The sequence below is a fragment of the Balaenoptera physalus genome, assembly GCF_965194825.1.
Source record: "Balaenoptera physalus genome assembly, chromosome: 15".
In the NCBI taxonomy this organism is placed as follows: Eukaryota; Metazoa; Chordata; class Mammalia; order Artiodactyla; family Balaenopteridae; genus Balaenoptera; species Balaenoptera physalus.
In genome coordinates this window covers 17750167-17768766 of record NC_138894.1, presented here as the reverse complement: position 1 = coordinate 17768766, position 18600 = coordinate 17750167, and the positions used below count along the sequence as shown (strand labels likewise).

General features: G+C 36.4%; 1 protein-coding gene across 1 annotated transcript in view; it reads left to right on the top strand.

Annotated features, from left to right (window-relative positions):
* Positions 1-18600, top strand: part of DNAH6 (dynein axonemal heavy chain 6) — a 293021-nt gene that overhangs the window by 103991 nt on the left and 170430 nt on the right. The window contains exons 19-23 of the mRNA XM_082425941.1: positions 8776-8988; positions 9675-9767; positions 11594-11713; positions 13677-13857; positions 16379-16475. Coding sequence (XP_082282067.1) covers positions 8776-8988; positions 9675-9767; positions 11594-11713; positions 13677-13857; positions 16379-16475 — 704 coding nt within the window. The remainder of the gene's footprint in view (positions 1-8775; positions 8989-9674; positions 9768-11593; positions 11714-13676; positions 13858-16378; positions 16476-18600) is intronic.

The window sequence follows — 18600 nt, the reverse complement described above, 5'->3', positions numbered from 1 at the left end:
ATGGATATTCAGTTGATCCAGAACCATTATTTGAAAAGAGTATTCTTTCTCCATTGTTTACCTTTGCATCTTTGTCAAAAGTCAGCTGACTATATTTTTTAGTCTGTTTCTGGACTCTCTATTCTGTTTGGTTGTTCTGTAAGTCTATTCTTTCACCAATACCATGCTCTCTTGATAATAACTACAGCTAGTAAGTCTTGAAATCAGGTAGTGTTAAGTTCTCCAACTTGTTCTTCTTTTTCACAATTTTGTCGATTCTAATTCCTTTACCTTTTCATGTAAATGTTAGAATAGCTTATCATATGTATAAAAAATTGCTGGGATTTTAGGTGGACTGTGTCAAATCAATAGATCAATTTCCAGAGAATTGACATCTTAACAAGATTGAATTTTCTAATCTGTTACCTGCCTATCCCTTTATTTAGTTAGGTCTTCTTTTATTTCTTTTCATTAACATTTTGTAATTTTCAGTGTACAGATTTTGCACATATTTTGTTAGATTTAAAACTAAGTATTCTCTTATGTTATCTTAAATTTCATTGTTTTTCATTTCAAATTCTAAGTGTTCATTGCTGGTATGTAGGAATACTATTGACCTTTGTATATTGATCTTATATTCTGTGATCTTAATAAATTCACTTTTTAATTTTAGGAGATTTTTGTACATTATTCAGAATTTTCAACGTAGAAAATGATTTCAACTGTGAATAAAGACAATTTTATTTCTTCCATTACAATCTGTGTGCCTTTTATTTCTTTTTCTTGCCTTGTTGCACTGGCCAGGATTTCCTGTATGATATTGAATAGGAGTGGTGAGAGAAAACATCCTTGTCCTGTTCCGTATCTTAGAGGGGAAATATTCAGTCTCTTTTTAAGTATGATGTTTGTTAGTCAAATTTTTTTATAGATGCCCTATATTAAGGTAACAAAGTTTCATAGTTTCCTTAGAGGTTTCTTTTTTTTTATCATAGATGGGTGTTGATAATTATCAAATGATTTTTCTATGCCTATGATCATATGGTTTTTCTTCTTTAGTCTATTAACATGGTGAATTACATCTATCAATGGTCAAATGTTGAAGCAGGCTTGAATTCCTGAACTGAACCTCACTTGGGTCATGATGTGCTATACTCTTTTATATTGCTGGATTCAAATTACTAATATTATTTGAGGATGTTTTTGTGCCTATATTCATGAGGGACATTGATCTTTAGTTTTCCTTTCTTGTAACATCATTGTGTGGTTATGAGGTAATACTGCCTCATAAAATGAGTTGGGGAGTATTCCTTCCTCTTCTATTTTCTGCAGGAGATTATACAGAATTAGTATTATTTTTCACTTAGATGTTTGGTAGAATTCAAGAGTGAAACTATCTGAGCTTGAAGTTTTCTCTTTTGGAGGGATTTTAACAAAAAAATTGAATTTCATTAATACAATTTGAATTATTCAGGTTATCTATTTCTTCTTGAGGGGACTTTATAGTGTATCTTCCAAGGAAATGGTCCATTTAATCCAAATTGTTGAATTTATTAGACATAGAGTTTATCATAATATTTCCTTATTATCCTTTTAAAGTCTGTGTGATCCATAATGATGTCCCCTTTTTCATTGCTGATATTGGCAATTTGTATTTTCTCCCTTTCTTTCTTGGTTTGTCCTGCTAGTCATTTATCACTTTGACCTTTTCAAAGAGCCAGCTTTGGGGTTGATTGATATTCTTTATAGTTTTTATGTTTTCCACTTCACTGATTTCTCCTCTAATCTTTATTATGTCCTTTCTTCTTCTTGCTTTACATTCAATTATTTATTTCTTCAAAATTTCTTATGGTGGAAGCTTAAGTTGCTGATTTGAAACTTTTCTTCTTTTCTAATATAAGCATTTAATGCTATAAATTTCTGTCTAGTCACTGCTTTAGCTGAATCTTGTGAATTTTGATATATTGTATTTTTATTTTAATTTAGTTCAAAATATATTTTAATACTCCTGAGACTTCTTATTTGATATATGGCCTATTTAGAAGAATGTTGTTTATTATTAAAATATTTGGGGATTTTCAAGATATCTGTTACTGATTTGAACTTTAATTCTATTATAGTCCAAAAATATACTTTTATGATTTCTGTCCTTTTAATTTGTTGAGATTGGCTTTATGACCCAAAATATGGTCTATTTTGGTACATCTTCTATATACACTTGAGAAGAATGTGTATTCTGCTATTGCTCAGTGAGTCAATTTGGCTGATGGTAGTGTTCAGATCATCTGTATCCTTACTGATTTTCTGCCTATTTGTTCTGTTAGTTACTCAGAGAGGAATGTTGAAATGGCCAACTATAATTGTGCATTTGTCTAATTCCCCTTATTGTACATCAATTTTTGCCTCATTTATTTTTAAATAAACTCTTTATTTTAGAATCATTTTAGACTTTCAGAAAACTTACAACAGAAATATAGAGGTTTCCCATATGCCCTGAATCCAGTTTCCTCTACTGTTAATATATTACATTAGTATGATACATTTGCCACATCTAATGAAACAATGTCACTATATTATTATTAAAGTCCATATTTTATCTGAATTTTCTCATTTTTATCTAATGTCCTTTCTCTGTCCCAGGATCCTTTCCAGGATAAACATTACATTTAGATGTCTTGTCTTCTTAGGCTCCTTTAGACTGTGACAGATTCTCAGACTTTTCTTGTTTATTATGATCTTGATAGTTCTGAGAAATACTAGCCAGGTATTTTATAGAATGTCTGTCAATTTGGGGTTGTCTGGTGTTTTTCTCATGATTAGACTGGGGTTATAGATTCTTGCAAGGAAGACCACAGGGGTAAAGTATTATTATTATCACATCTTATTAAAGATACATGCTATCAACATGACTTTTCACTAATGATATTAAGCTTGATCACATGACTGAAGTAGCATTTTTCCCCACTATAAAATTACTACCCAACTTTCCATACTGTATTCTTTGAAAGGAAGTCTCTATGCAAAGCCTACATTTAAGGGGTGAAGTTATGTTCTCCCTCATTGCTTCCAGCAGTAACATATCCTTTGTCCAGATCTTGGGTTTTAATACCATTTTCCATAAAATGAATCAGAGTTCCTTATAGAAATGGCTGATTCTAGGGATGAGTCAGAGAATATACAAGATGAACCTGGAGCATCCTCTGGTGCCAGAAAGTAAGGAAGTCTCAAAAAACAAAATGACGGACAAACCTACAGCCAATATCGTCCTCAATGGTGAAAAACTGAAACCATTTCCACTAAGATCAGGAACAAGACAAGGTTGCCCACTGTCACCACTATTATTCAACATAGTTTTGGAAGTTTTAGCCACAGCAATCAGAGAAGAAAAAGAAATAAAAGGAATCCAAATCAGAAAAGAAGAAGTAAAGCTGTCACTGTTTGCAGATGACATGATACTATACATAGAGAATCTTAAAGATGCTACCAGAAAACTGCTAGAGATAATCAATGTATTTGGTAAAGTAGCAGGATACAAAATTAATGCACAGAAATCTCTGGCATTCCTATACACTAATGGTGAAAAACCTGAAAGTGAAATTTAGAGAACACTCCCATTTACCATTGCAACAAAAAGAATAAAACATCTAGGAATAAACCTATCTAAGGAGACAAAATACCTGTATGCAGAAAACTATAAGACACTGATGAAAGAAATTCAAGATGATACAAACAGATGGAGAGATATACCATGTTCTTGGATTGGAAGAATCAACATTGTGAAAATGACTATACTACCCAAAGCAATCTACAGATTCAATGCAATCCCTATCAAACTACCACTGGCATTTTTCACAGAACTAGATCAAAACATTTCACAATTTGTATGGAAACACAAAAGACCCCAAATAGCCAATGCAATCTTGAGAAAGAAAAAAGGAGCTGGAGGAATCAAGCTCCCTGACTTTAGACTATGCTACAAAGCTACAGTAATCAAGACAGTATGGTACTGGCACAAAAACAGAAATATAGATCAATGGAACAGGATAGAAAGCCCAGAGATAAACCCACGCATATATGGTCACCTTATTTTTGATAAAGGAGGCAAGAATATACAATGGAGAAAAGACAGCCTCTTAAATAAGTGGTGCTGGGAAAACTGGACAGCTACATGTAAAAGAATGAAATTAGAACACTCCCTAACCCCATACACAAAAATAAACTCAAAATGGATTAAAGACCTAAATGTAAGGCCAGACACCATCAAACTCTTAGAGGAAAACATAGGCAGAACACTCTATGACATACATCACAGCAAGATCCTTTTTGACCCACCTCCTAGAGAAATGGAAATGAAAACAAAAATAAACAAATGGGACCTAATGAAACTTAAAAGCTTTTGCACAGCAAAGGAAACCATAAACAAGATGAAAAGACAACCCTCAGAATGGGAGAAAATATTTGCAAATGAAGCAACTGACAAAGGATTAATCTCCAAAACATACAAGCAACTCTTGCAGCTCACTATCAAAAAAACAAACAACCCAATCCAAAAATGGGCAGAAGACCTAGATAGACATTTCTCCAAAGAGGATATACAGATTGCCAACAGACACATGAAAGAATGCTCAACATCATTAATCATTAGAGAAATGCAAGTCAAAACTACAATGAGATATCATCTCACACCGGTCAGAATGGCCATCATCAAAAAATCTACAAACAATAAATGCTGGAGAGGGTGTGGAGTAAAGGGAACCCTCTTGCACTGTTGGTGGGAATGTAAATTGATACAGCCACTACGGAGAACAGTATGGAGGTTCCTTAAAAAACTAAAAATAGAGCTACCATATGACCTAGCAATACCACTACTGGGCATATACCCTGAGAAAACCATAATTCAAAAAGAGTCATGTACCACAATGTTCATTGCAACTCTATTTACAATAGCCAGGACATGGAAGCAACCTAAGTGTCCATCAACAGATGAATGGATAAAGAAGATGTGGCACATATATGCAATGGAATATTACTCAGCCATAAAAAGAAACGAAATTGAGTTATTTGTAGTGAGGTGGATGGACTTAGAGTCTGTCATACAGAGTGAAGTAAGTCAGAAAGAGAAAAACAAATACCGTATGCTAACACATATATATGGAATCTAAAAAAAAAAAAAAGTTCTGAAGAACCTAGGGGCAGGACGGGAATAAAGACACAGACCTACTAGAGAATGGACTTGAGGATATGGGGAGGGGGAGGGGTAAGCTGGGACAAAGTGAGAGAGTGGCATGGACATATATACACTACCAAATGTAAAATAGACAGCTAGTGGGAAGCAGCCTCATAGCACAGGGAGATCAGCTCAGTGCTTTGTGACCACCTAGAGGGGTGGGATAGGGAGAGTGGGAGGGAGGGAGATGTAAGAGGGAAGAGATATGGGGATATATGTATATGTATAACTGATTCCCTTTGTTATAAAGCAGAAACTAACACACCATTGGAAAGCAATTATACGCCAATAAAGATATTTTATAAAAACATGAAAAAAATTTAAAAAATAAAAAATAAAATAGAATAGATTCTCTATCGTTGGTGAAAAAAAGAAGAAAAAAAGTGACGAGTTATATTTAAGAGACACAGAAACCAAGTGAAAGAATTTTCAATGGCCCAAGTTGTAATGATTTGACCAAACAATAAATAATACAATATTGTGTTATAACCCAAATTATAAAATAAATATCCATGAGTTCATATTGACATAAGTAAGTAACTGAGTGGATGAATAGATAGATAAATAGGTAGATAGATAGACAAAGGATAAAAGACAAATCCTCTATAAAGAAAAATTCCAAATAACTTAAGAGGATACTACATCTCAAGACAGTGGAGCTTTATTTATTTTGATGCTCCGTTGTTAGGTGTATTCACACTTAGTATTGCTATTTCTTCTTGGAGAATTGACCCTCTTATCATTTATATATTTTCCCTCTTTATTTTTTATAAGATTTCTTCTTCCGAAGTCTGCATTATCTGAAATTAATATAGTTAGTATATATTTCTTTTAGAGTTTTCATGATATTACTTTCTCCATTTTTTCACTTTTAACTTTTCTATGTCTTTAAAGTATTTCTTGGACAGCATAAAATAGGTTCCTGCTTTTCTATCCAATCTGCTTTTTAAAAGTCTTTTCAATGACATGTTTAGACCATTAATATTTAGAATATTATTTATATGGTTGGATTAAAATTGTCATCATGCTGGTTTTTTATTTGTTTGTTGTTTCTTTTTTCCTCTTTTTCTTTCCTCTCTTGATTTAATTGTATACATTTTATGATTCCATTTTATCTTCTCTATGGAGTTATTATTCATACTTCATTAAAGCAATTTTTAGTGGTTGTCCTAGATTTAAAATATAGATTTTCAGTTAATCCAAATCAACCTTCAAATAATATTATACTGCTTCATGTATAGTGTAAAAAGTTTATAATACCATACTCCCAATCCTCCCTCTCATCCTTTGTATTAATGTTGTCATGTATTTTACTTTTATATGTAGTATAAACACTACATGTTGCTACTATTTTTGTTTTTTATAGTTACCTTTTAGGAGAATAAAAATAGGAAATGAAATTTATTTTACATCTATTCCATTTCCAATGTTCTTCATTTCTTTGTATGGATCAAAGTTTCTGACCCATAGCATATTCATTCTGCCTGAAGAACTTCCTTTAATATTTCTTACTGAGTAGGTATGCTAACAAGGAATTCCCCAAATTTTTGTTTTGAGAAAGTCTTTATCCTTTATTTTGAATGATATTTTCACTGGTATATAATTCTGAGTCGGCAGATTTTGTTTTTTCTTTCAACAATGTAAAAGTATCCTTTTGTTATCTTTTTACTTGCATGATTTCTGACAAGAAGTCTGCTGTAGTTCTTATCCTTGTTCTTCTGTAGATAATATGTATTTTTTGTCTGGCTGCCTTCAAATTTTTCTCTTTTTCTTGGTTTCTTGCAGTATGAAATGTGATATGCCTGGGTGTATGTTATTATTGTTTACCATTTATATTTATCCTGCTTGATGTTCTTAGAGTTTCTTGGATCTCTGGTTTTGTGTCTGCCTTTAATTTTGAAAAAAATTGCAGCCATTATTTCTTTGATATCTCTTCTGCTGTGTTTTCTATCTCTCTTATCCTTCTGGGATTTCTATTACATGTATGTCAGACCATCTGATATTGTACCAAGCTCATGGATATTCTGTTCTAGGTTTGGGGGGAGGGGGCAGGCGAGCGTTTCGCTGTTTTTTCTCGTTGTGTATGAGTTTGGGTAATTTCTACTCACTTACCTTCAAATTCACGGATTCCTTGGCTGTGTTCATCTCATCAAAGACATTCTTTGTATCTCTTACTGTCTTCCTCATTTCTAACATTTCCATTTGATTTTTAATTATAGTTTCCATCATTTCATTGACATTTCCCGTCTGATCTTGCATGTTGTCTACCTTTTCCATTAGATCCATTAACATATTAATCACAATTAGTTTAAGTTCTATCTGTTAATTCCAACACATGTGTCAGATTTGAGTGTGATTCTGATTAATTTTGTATCTTTTTGGATGTATGTTTGCCTTGCCCTTTCACATACTTCTTAAATGTTTGTTGAAATCCAGACATCTTATGCAGAACAGTAGATACTGAAGTAAATAATTTTTATGCCTGGAAATGATAATGCCTTTCCTTCTGCTTGACCTTCTGTGTGGCATGTTATATTAAATCTGGTTAGAAATTCGACTAGATTTGAAGTTTGATGTTGCTGTGGCTGCCCTCAGTATACCACAGTATTCAAATTGTTCTAGTGATACCTTGTGTTTAGTTTGGTCTGGTTTGCCAAAGGTCATTTTTTCAATTGCTGTTTTCCCTGACCTTGGGTCATTCTTTCATTTTATGCCCAGAGAAAATCTGTATCTTGCAGCTTTCCACTCTCTATTCCACTGTTATTTTTACTCAGTACTTGTTAGCCTGGTGGAAGAAGCGAGGAGGGATATTCCCTCGTGTTCTGATTAAGTTTCTATCCTAACAAAGCACTGTGTTCCTTGTTCGCAAAATTCTGAGCTTCACAGTTGTTCCTGCCCCTCCTCCAGCTTTAGTAATAAGCTTAGAATGTATTTCTGTCCCTCCTCCATGGGTGGAGCTTTTTTTTTTTTCTGTTCTGTTTCTCCAGTTATGTACAGATACCTACAATGAGTTATCACCAATGCCTTAAGGTAATAATTTTTGTTGTTCCATAGGGAAGGTAGGAGAGATTGGTTGGTTAGAGTTACAGTAGTGGCAACTGTTTCCCTCCCTCAGCCAGCGCCATAAGATAAGCTTTCTTAGGATTCTTCCCAATCTTCTCTGTGAACACCTCTATATTTGTAGCCCCCAGGGACTTCACACTCTCATGCTACCCTACATTCAGTCTTAGCAACTTATTTTTAAAATTCAGCAACATCTTCTAACTAGTTTAAATGGCAACCGAAGGCATCTCTCCTTGGTAAGCAAATTCTCAGGTCCTGTTTCTTGCTGTGGAGAAAACTGTGGGTACCAGTGTCTCTTCAAATTTTGACTTAGTTAGTTTCCCTGCAGCCTCACTTTTCTGATGGGTTCAATACAAGTCATTAACTTGCAGTTTGTGCAGATTTTTCTTTGTTGTAAGGGTGTCATTGGTGTTCTTTCCAGCTCTTTATGTGCCCAAATTGAAACCAGAAGCCTTGGGCTGTTTTTAAGATAAAAAGGATGGTGTCTCTGAGAGTGTTTTGTTTTCCAGCTTCCAGTTATCATTAACCTGAGGAACCCAACTCTGAAGCCTAGACATTGGGCAGCTATTGAACAAACAGTTGATGCCACCCTAGTAGACCTTGACATTCCATTAACCTTGGAGAAGCTCTCTGAGTTGCATGTTTTTGACTTTGGCCGAGAAATCCAAGACATTTCTGGACAGGCTTCTGGAGAAGCTGCCTTAGAAACAGTTCTTAAAAAGGTAAACCTGAAAAATGTGTATTCTGAAGATCAGGGAATGTAAAGGTTTTCATATTCAATGAGATCATCAACTTTTGTTTTATCTGAATGGGTTTTTCAACATTGCAGCTTTCACCCTCTCATTATCAGTTATCCTTGTGCTGTTTCCTTACATTTATATCATTATTATTGTTATCACCTCTATAAATATCTTCTTTCTGCTTAGCTTATAATCCAACAGGAACTTGATGGCAACAAATTTGCATGCTTTATATAAAGAACCACATACCAAGGAAGATCTCTTATGCCAAAATACATTATCTTTCGAACTTACATACTAGAGAAGACTAACTATACAAAATGCTTCAAAAGCACATTGAGAAGATTACTCTACTTAGGATATTTAACCTCCTTACCCAAAAACACACATCTTCCAACCATCTATGTAAAAAGAATTTTTTTCTTTTAATTAAAGCATGAAGTGGGAGGGAATACACATTAAAGTATCACAAATTATTCATATGTTTTAATGTTATTCAATAAAATTAAGCAAATCTTTGTCATCTAACCTAGAAGATTTTAAGAATTTTAAAGGCAGGAGGAGATTAGGATAATTATGGAGTTTTCACTTATTTCATTCCACATGCATTTATCAAGTACCTACACACAAATTAATTGAGCTATCCTAAGACTTGAACTATTTCTAAGGTGGAGGATTCTTGGAAAACAACTGAATTTGTCGTCCTCCCTCACCGTGACTCCAAAGATGTGTTTATCCTGGGTGGCACAGATGACATACAGGTGGGTAACTGGGTTATTGAAACTTATGTTGAAGGTTCTTGTGAGACCTAGTCCTAAATATTCTGTGGGAGATTATGATAAAGGACTGAAATATGAGAGTTATTAAACTAGGAAAAATCTAATTGGGAAGACAAGATATGAATATGAATAATTGACATGAATACTTGTACCTGAAATATTTAGCAAAGCAATAGATATGTCATATATATATATAAGAGTTATAATCTTGTAGTTGATAACTGTTGAGGAATTTATAAAAGCAAAGAGATCAGTTGTGGCTGAAGTGATCAGAGAATCCTTCCTAGACCAGCAAAGTCATGCTGGACCTTAAAAATCTGGGGGTCTGATAGGCATAGATGAGAATGGAAGGCATTTTAAACCATTTAAATGAGGCAAAGAAGCGTGAATGAGCATTTTAGGTTTAGATCATACTAAGAAACTAAATTCACTTGAATTTTTTGAAATTGGGAGTAGGTGGTCATGCTCTATTAACAACAAAAGAAGATAAATCTAACCCATGTGTTTGGAATATTCTTAGTGACTTAAAATCCAAAGGGTACATTTGTTTAGTAAAAGAATCTGGGAATTATGACTCAATTTAAAAAGCAAAGTCCGCACAGAGACCTATATTCAATATCCTGTAATAAACCATAATGGAAAAGAATATGAAAAAAATGTACACATATGTATAACTGAATCACTTTGCTCTACAGCAGAAATTAACACAATATTATAAATCAACTATGCTTCAATAAATTTTTTTTTAGAAAAGCAAAACCCTGGCATGTTAGGGTGTACCCAGACCAGAATTAGAGATGAAATGGCTTTGCCAGGTGTAGTCTGGAAGAGCAAGACCAGACGTCACTCTGTGCAGTGAAGGGGAGAGCAGACCCAAGATGGAAATCAGTCAGTATGAGGCCAAGTTATGCCAGGTGATGGGGCTTCTGCTCTCAAGAAGTTTATAGTTTAAATAGAGCAATTAAAATCCTTTAGATTAGCAGACACATTTTTTTAAATGTACATGTTCTGCGAGGGGTGCTGTGGTGTAAGGGGAAGGAGTAGGGGAGGGGGGAGGTAGAGGGAAAACTGTCTGTAATCATCCAGAGCTTGACATGAATGAGTTCACTTTCCCTCTTCCTCAAGATAATTGAGGGAAAGTGATGTTTCATTGGGTAGGGAAGGCACTTACTTTTTCAAGTTTTGAGCACTTTGAGAAATAAAGACCTGGATGACCAAATGATATAAAGAAGGTACCAGATACCTTGTAGGGGGGAGACTAGAGAAGAGTGCTGAGCTAAACAGAAATGTGTGCCATTAATAATTACAGAAACAGCCAGGATTTGACAATCAGAAGTTCCTTGGTGACATTTAAGAGAACATCATAGTGCATTGTAAGCCCTAGTGAAGGAGAGGAGGAGGGGAAGTGGATGGGTGGGAAACAGTAAGTGAGATTAAGCTGTTTATTCAAAAAGTTGGCTTTTAAACGGTTTGGGATTAACAGATACACACTACTATATATAAAATAGATAATCAACAAGAACCTACTGTATATATAGTACAGGGAACTCTACTCAAAATTCTGTAACAACCTATATGGGAAAAGAATCTGAAAAAGAATGGATACATGTATGTGTGTAACTGAATCACTTTGCTGTACACCTGAAACTAACACAACAGTGTAAATCAACTATATTCCAATATAAAATTAAAATTTTTAAAGTAAAAATAAAAATAAATAAATGGGCTGTTGGAATTAAATATCTGTAATTATCTTTGAAAGCAAAAACACATGGTGTCGCATGTATTTTCTTCACCTTTCCTTAAAGGTCCTTCTTGATGACAGCACCATCAACATTGCAGCCATTGCCTCATCACGTTACATTGGCCCACTGAAAACTCGAGTGGATGACTGGCAGAAACAACTTGCTTTGTTTAATCAAACACTGGTGAGTAAGGATAATTTCAGTTCATGGACTCAGAGAATTGGATTTAGAAATCATTTGTTCAGTCACTTAAATATTGTACAGTTTAGATATAAGATTTAATTATTGACATTTTATTATGCTCAAAATGTAAGGAAAATGCAAATATATTGAACTTTTCTTTGCAAGACTATACCATCACCCTTGTATTAGTTATTATTGCTGTGAAACAAAATACCACAAACTTAGTGGTATAAAACAATCTACATTTATAATCCCACAGTTTCTGTGGGTCAGGAGCTCATAACTTAACTGGGTCTTATACTCAGGGTCTCATGAGGGTTCAGTCAAGATGTGGGCCAGGACTGGGTTCTCATCAGAGGTTCAACTGAGGAAGGACGTTGGCAGAAATCATTTTCTTGCAATACCGGGACTGGAGGTTTCATTTTCTCACAGGCTGTCAACCAGAGGCCATCCTCAGCTCCTCCATGTTGCCCACAGTTTTTTTGCATGTGGACTTCCTCAACAAGACACTTGCTCCATCAGTCTAGCAGGGAAGAGAAAGTCTCCTGGCAAGACAGAGGTTACAGCCTTGTGTACTGTACACATAACTGTGTACATCCTGTTATCTTTGCCATATTCTCCATAGCTAGAAGTAAGTCACGGGTGGCACCCACACTCAAGGGGAGAGGATCACACAAGGGCAGGAAGCCCAGGTCTTGGGGCCCACCTTAAGAGTCTTGCCACAGCAACCACATATTTACTAGACAAATACTCACTGCTGCTTGAAGTCTCCTTGGCACCCTTCCTGTCATACACACCTTCTCTTTATTTTATTCAACCTCAGATTATTCCATAATAAAGAACCCACGTACTCTGGTCTCACTTTGTTCCCATCCAATCTCTTTCTTAGACTTCATTTTTTTACCTTGATTTAATTATGTTGTGGTTTTTATACGTTCTAATATGAAAAGTTATCTGTGAAATAATAAAGGTACTAAGTAGGAAAAGGCAATTTGTTCCGTCCTCATTTCATAGAGATCTTTATGGTGCATCCATCCTCTTCAATGGACACTTTTTAATCTGACGCCTGTCCAGCCTTCTGTACTGATGGCTGAGCCCCATGAAGGGAGAGACTAAATTTAGATCAAAGTAAACGGCATGTTTCCATAGAAGGTCCTTAAAAGAAGCAGTGCTGAATAGTAGGGACCCTCCAGAGAATTAAGTGTATAGAAAGTGTGAGACCTGAAATAAACCAAGGAGTGGTTGGGACATTAGGGCTTAAGCATAGCCCCCAAATCTAGAGTGAGACGCAAGAAACCGTTTCACGGATCTCAGGCCCACACATGCGATGGCAGGAGGTGCAGAGAAACGGTGAGGTCTATAGACTTTAGATCTGACCCTGCACTTCTGCTTTCTCTGATTAACAGCGATTGTCTCTAGGAGGAAAGTGATGCGTGATTTTCTTCTTCCTCCCAGTGTTCTGTCTTTGCCACATGTTCTGTTACAAGCAGGTTTTACTTTTTTAATTGAAGAAAATGAATCATATTTCTTCTAAAAAGAGGGAGAGGGAAGAATAATAGACATAATTGAGGCAAAAAAAAGAAACCCTTTTTTGCTAACCATTTTTATATTTGGAAATAGTAAGTCACTAAACTTACCACTTCCCAAACCTTCAGATTCCTTTAAGTAAGCATCTTGCCTCCACCTAGAGTGTCTCCTCTGGGCATTTTAATCCTCTTTCTCTGGGTCCATTCTGGTTACCACAGAGTAGTAGACTCATTATAACTCTACTCAGTACAAAAAATGGGTTGAAATTAGGCTGAGGTAAGACTTGGACCTTTTAATGAGGTTTCATTTCAAAGGAACTGTGAGAAGCTGCCAAAAGGAAAAAGATACAGGGAATCCCCATGTAATTATTTTTAATGTAACTGTATTTTTTCAATCTGAGGTTAAAAATCTGGTAATGTCCCTATTTTTCTCCTAGGAAGAGTGGCTGAACTGCCAGAGAAACTGGCTCTACCTAGAGAGTATTTTTAATGCTCCAGATATTCAGAGGCAGTTACCTGCAGAAGCCAAGATGTTCCTTCAAGTGGATAAGTCATGGAAAGAAATCATGAGGAAGGTGAACCGGCTGCCTAACGCTCTCCGAGCAGCTACTCAACCAGGTAAAAAAGAAACCACAAAGGACTTTTAAGTTATTTAAAATGTCCATCACCTGTAAGATTCTAATAAAATGTGGTACATTCAACCCTTGATTCCAGTCAGCGTTGATGACCAGGAACATTTGTAGTACATTTGACACTCTTGCTAAACAATGTGAATTGGACACTGTTGTTGTTATTTTATTACTATTAGTATTATTATTATCGTCATCATCATCATCATCTTTCAGCTCAGTTCATAGTTTTGGCACAAAAGAATCTACTTCTTTTGCTGTTTTTAGAATTGGGGGATCCTGCCACAGAGTATCAGTGATGCTTCCATCTCACAATTTAGGCTACAAAAAATACATTTACATTCAGTTGACCTATTCTGTTAAAGTTCTCACAGACTTATAACCATAAAAATTTCCACACCGTATTTTAAGTAATTCATTAAGACCACTTACGAATATTGCCACTAATGGTAATTCTAATCTCAGGGTTGAAATGTGTTTTATTTATTTTTTAGATTAATTTTTATTGGAATATAGTTGATTTACAATGTTGTGTTAGTTTCTGCTGTACAGCAAAGTGAATCAGTTATACATATACATATATTCACTCTTTTTTAGATTCTTTTCCCATACAGGTCATTACAGAGTATTGAGTAGAGTTCCCTGTGCTATGCAGTTGAAATGTGTTTTAGTAAGTTCTGTTTCTAAGGATATGGAATCAAAGTCCTTCCGGGTGATTACACATACATGGTGATTGAACTTTACGGTTTGTATCACAGCCTCAGCAGGATTGATTGTTGTTCTGCAAATGGCAGCACATTGCCTATCCTGGTGACACGGACAGAGAGCTTCCTTGTCAAGCAGAGGCAGCCTGCTGGACTATACTCTTTGCCCAAAGATTCTTGCATAAAACATAAACAGGCAGGAAAAACTCTATGGGATGATAAAATCGAAAACCTTAAAACTTTGGGGCTTCAAGAGGCTGCCCACAATCCTTGGTTCCTGGTCCCCTTCCAGTCAGAACTGCATCACTCCAGCCTCTTCTTCTGCCATCACATCTCCTTCTCTTATAAAGACCCCTGTGGGGAATTCCCTGGCAGTCCAGTGATTAGGACTCCTCTCTTCCACTGCAGGGGGCACGGGTTCAATCCCTTGTTGGGGAACTAAGATCCCGCAAGCTGTGCAGCATGGCCAAAAAAAAAGAAAAAAGAAAAAAAAAAAAGACCCCTGGGATTACACTGGGCCCACTGCATGATCCAAGATAATCTCCCCATCCTATGATCCGTAACTTAACCACATCTGCCAGGTGCATTTTTCCATAAAAACTAACATATTCTCACGTCCTCGGGATTAGGACATGGATATATCTGAGAGATCTTTATCTTGCCTAGCACATCCACTTAATGTGCATATTCAAACCTTTTGCTGCAAAAATATTAATGTGTTTTATTACAGAGTGCTGCCCCAGTGCCAACTGGACTTTTGTTATATAATGTAACTTTTGAAATTAAAAAAAAAAATCCAAAATACATTTGGTCCTAGGGATTTCAGATAAAGGAGTGTGGACCTGTATATATCATTTCAGGTGATGATAAAGCAGTGAAGAAAAATTAAGCAGGGTAAAGGCGCTAGAGAGTAGTTGGGGGCTGCAGTGTGTGTGTGTGTGTGTGTGTGTGAGTGTGTGTGTGTGTGTGTGTGTGTGTGTGTGTGTGAGAGAGTTGAAAGGAGTTTTTTGATAAAGTGGCTTTTGAGTAGAAATCTGCAGGAATGAGGAAATGAAACAGGTTCGTGGATCTAAGGGAGGATTGTTAAAGGCAGAGAGAAGAACAAAGACCCTGCGGTAAGAGCATGCTTAGCGTACGTGACTGTCACCAAGGACGCCAGAGTGGGGTGGAGTGCAGCCCACAGGAGAGGGCTTAGGAGTGAGGCCAGAGAGGTGAGTGTGCTTGGGTGGCGGGTTGGGGATTGGATTAGGTCACTGATCACGTAGAGACTTGGAGACCATGGAAAAAACCGGATTTGATTCTCAGACAGGTGGGGAAGCCAGGCACTGTGATACACACCAAAACATCAACATCAAGTGAGACATGAATCTTGCTCCTTAAGGTGCTACAGTTTAGTGATAAAGACATAGGATGCTATTGCCACAATTTTTTTACATCTAAATATGGCAGAAAAAACAGAAGACATGGGTAAGAAAGTGACAGAGAATATGTAGTGTTTAGAGAATGGCAACAGTTTGGCTTTGGTTTGTGCACCTCCAGCCCCCAAAAGTGGGGGGTGCCAGATAAAAAGGTTTCAAATTAATTACCTGTTCATCTGTGGCAAATATCAAAATTAATGTTATTATTAAAAGTTATAGTTAACATTCTTAGCCAACCCCCCCCAATTTTGAGTTATTCGACCATTCTTTCATCAAATAAAACCAAAACTTTAAAAATGTTAATATCATATTTTACTTCCACCTAAAATTATATTCTCTATTTATTTTAACACAACTTTACCAATACCTTTTTTTTTTCAATGAACAGGACTTCTGGAGACTTTTCAAAATAATAATGCATTACTTGACCAAATTCAGAAGTGTCTAGAGGCATATTTAGAATCAAAAAGAGTTATCTTTCCAAGGTAAGTTTATAAAGCTACCAACAATATTTTTTAGTAGTTAAGAGTATCCGTTAATTTGTTAGGATATATTTAAAAACAAACTATAAAATCAAAACATCAGGGAACCAAAGAGGGAAACAAGAAAGGTATTTCATAATAGCAATCCGGTTAATATCTTGATTGGGGCGTGTAAATGTCAAGGATAAATATACAATATTTGGTTTAAGTGGATAAGTACCCAAGGTGCTGGAAGGATTCTTGATCACAGCATCGTTTCACTGCTGGGTGTGTATGTGTGTACCTGCATGTGTGTGTGTGTCCACAGATGGGTATGTAAAAAGTTAGAGACCTTTGTTGCCTGAGCTGGTTTCTTTAGGTTAATTGGTGGCCTAAGAGGGTTACTGTAGAAGTCGTCTAAGAGGTCATTTCACAAATTCCAAATGAAATTTTTTACTCATCCATTCATTCTAGAAACATACCAAATGTTTTGCTCAGTGATAAAAATACAAAGAAGAAAAGGCCAGATCCCCACTCTAATGGAGCTCGTGGTTAACAGGTGGACAGTCATGTAAATACACCATTTCAATATAATTATATATGACTACACTATGACTACCTGATGGTAGCAAGTGCTCCGTACTTCAGTCATTGGGGGCACATTGTACCGTAACATAGACAATATCAAAAAATGGTTCATCTTTCATGGATTTTTCCTGTTAGATGTAAAGGAAATGGCTGTTAAGGTCTCTCCTAGGACAAGCACTGAGTCAGCCAGGGTTAGGTGCTTATATGGGTTGCTTGGGTAAGAGGGGTTGTTGCTGGGTACCAGGACAGGGTATGTGTGTGCACAAGATATCCAAGAGCTGGGAGAGTTGATTGAGTTTAACAGATTCAGGCAACATGGGAAAAGACAGAAGAGTTTGAGGTTTGGAATGTGCCTTTTATTTCACTCTTAAATCAGTGGTCCGTAACTTGAGTCTACCAAGACCAGAGAAAATCTGTACACTGTTTTGATCTTTAAAGAAATCTGGACACAAATTTACCTGTGATAATATTGAACACCAAAAATCATCAGCTTTTATTTTTCCTTTTGTTTGGAATTACATCAACTAGGTCTACAGTGTTATTATGTCAGGAGGCTCTGTACACCACTGATTTCATGCTCCAAGCCTTAATGAAGGCTTACTATGAGCCATGGACCAAATTAGGTTCTGGGGACACAAGGTGAATATAACACTGTTCCTTCTCCCACAGGGCTCATAGTCCAATCTTGACAGTTATCTGTTTCATTAGTTGAAAACAGGCAGGGGTACAAATTATTACTGTATGTGGTATTTTAAAGAAGCAAGACTAATAGGGTGCAACCCAAAACATCTTTATTTCTAATGACAGCCTCTGTAGTCCCTACTAGGGGCTAGTTTCTTCCTGTCGCTGGCCAAAATCTTGAGCAGGCCTCATGAATTTTCTGGTCATTCTCTGATAATAGTGCAAAAAGTTCTCATTACTTTAACCCATTAAATGATCTATAATAATCAAAACTCTGAACTTCTTTCAAAGTGAAAACATCCCCCTTCTCTGGCCTAAACCTGTTGCAAGGCTGAAGGCTTTAGTGATGATGAGGATGTGTGTCATCAACCCTCCCCACTTCCTATTAGGTTTCTGAGGTCTCCAGTTTGGGGGCAGGAAAGGGAGGAGAGGCAACACGGCAGGAGAAGCCTGACTTGGCTGGTACCCAACTGGCCCCTCTCTCACGTGGGGCCTTCCACGTGCTAATGGGATCCCTCCAATCCCAAGGGATCTCTCATAGGCAGCTTCCTCCACAGGAGTGAAGTGTCTTCTCCAGCCAGACCCTCATCCCTCTCTCTCATCCCTGGGCATCCAGGTGTGCCCCTTCTCCAGTTTTTTTTCCCTAGGGTATCTTCATGTCTCCAAATGGCCCTGTTGGGCAGTATCTAAGAAAATCCCAGGCAGGATCACACCAGCATGGCCCACATGTGTGTAGTCACACAACCAAATAAGGTTCCTGCAGCCACCCATTCATCTATTCAACAAATTATGTATTGAATACCAGGTATATGTGAGGTACAAGGCCAGATTCTAGGGAAAACAAGTAATATATCTTCACTCTAGGAGCTCAAAGCCAAGT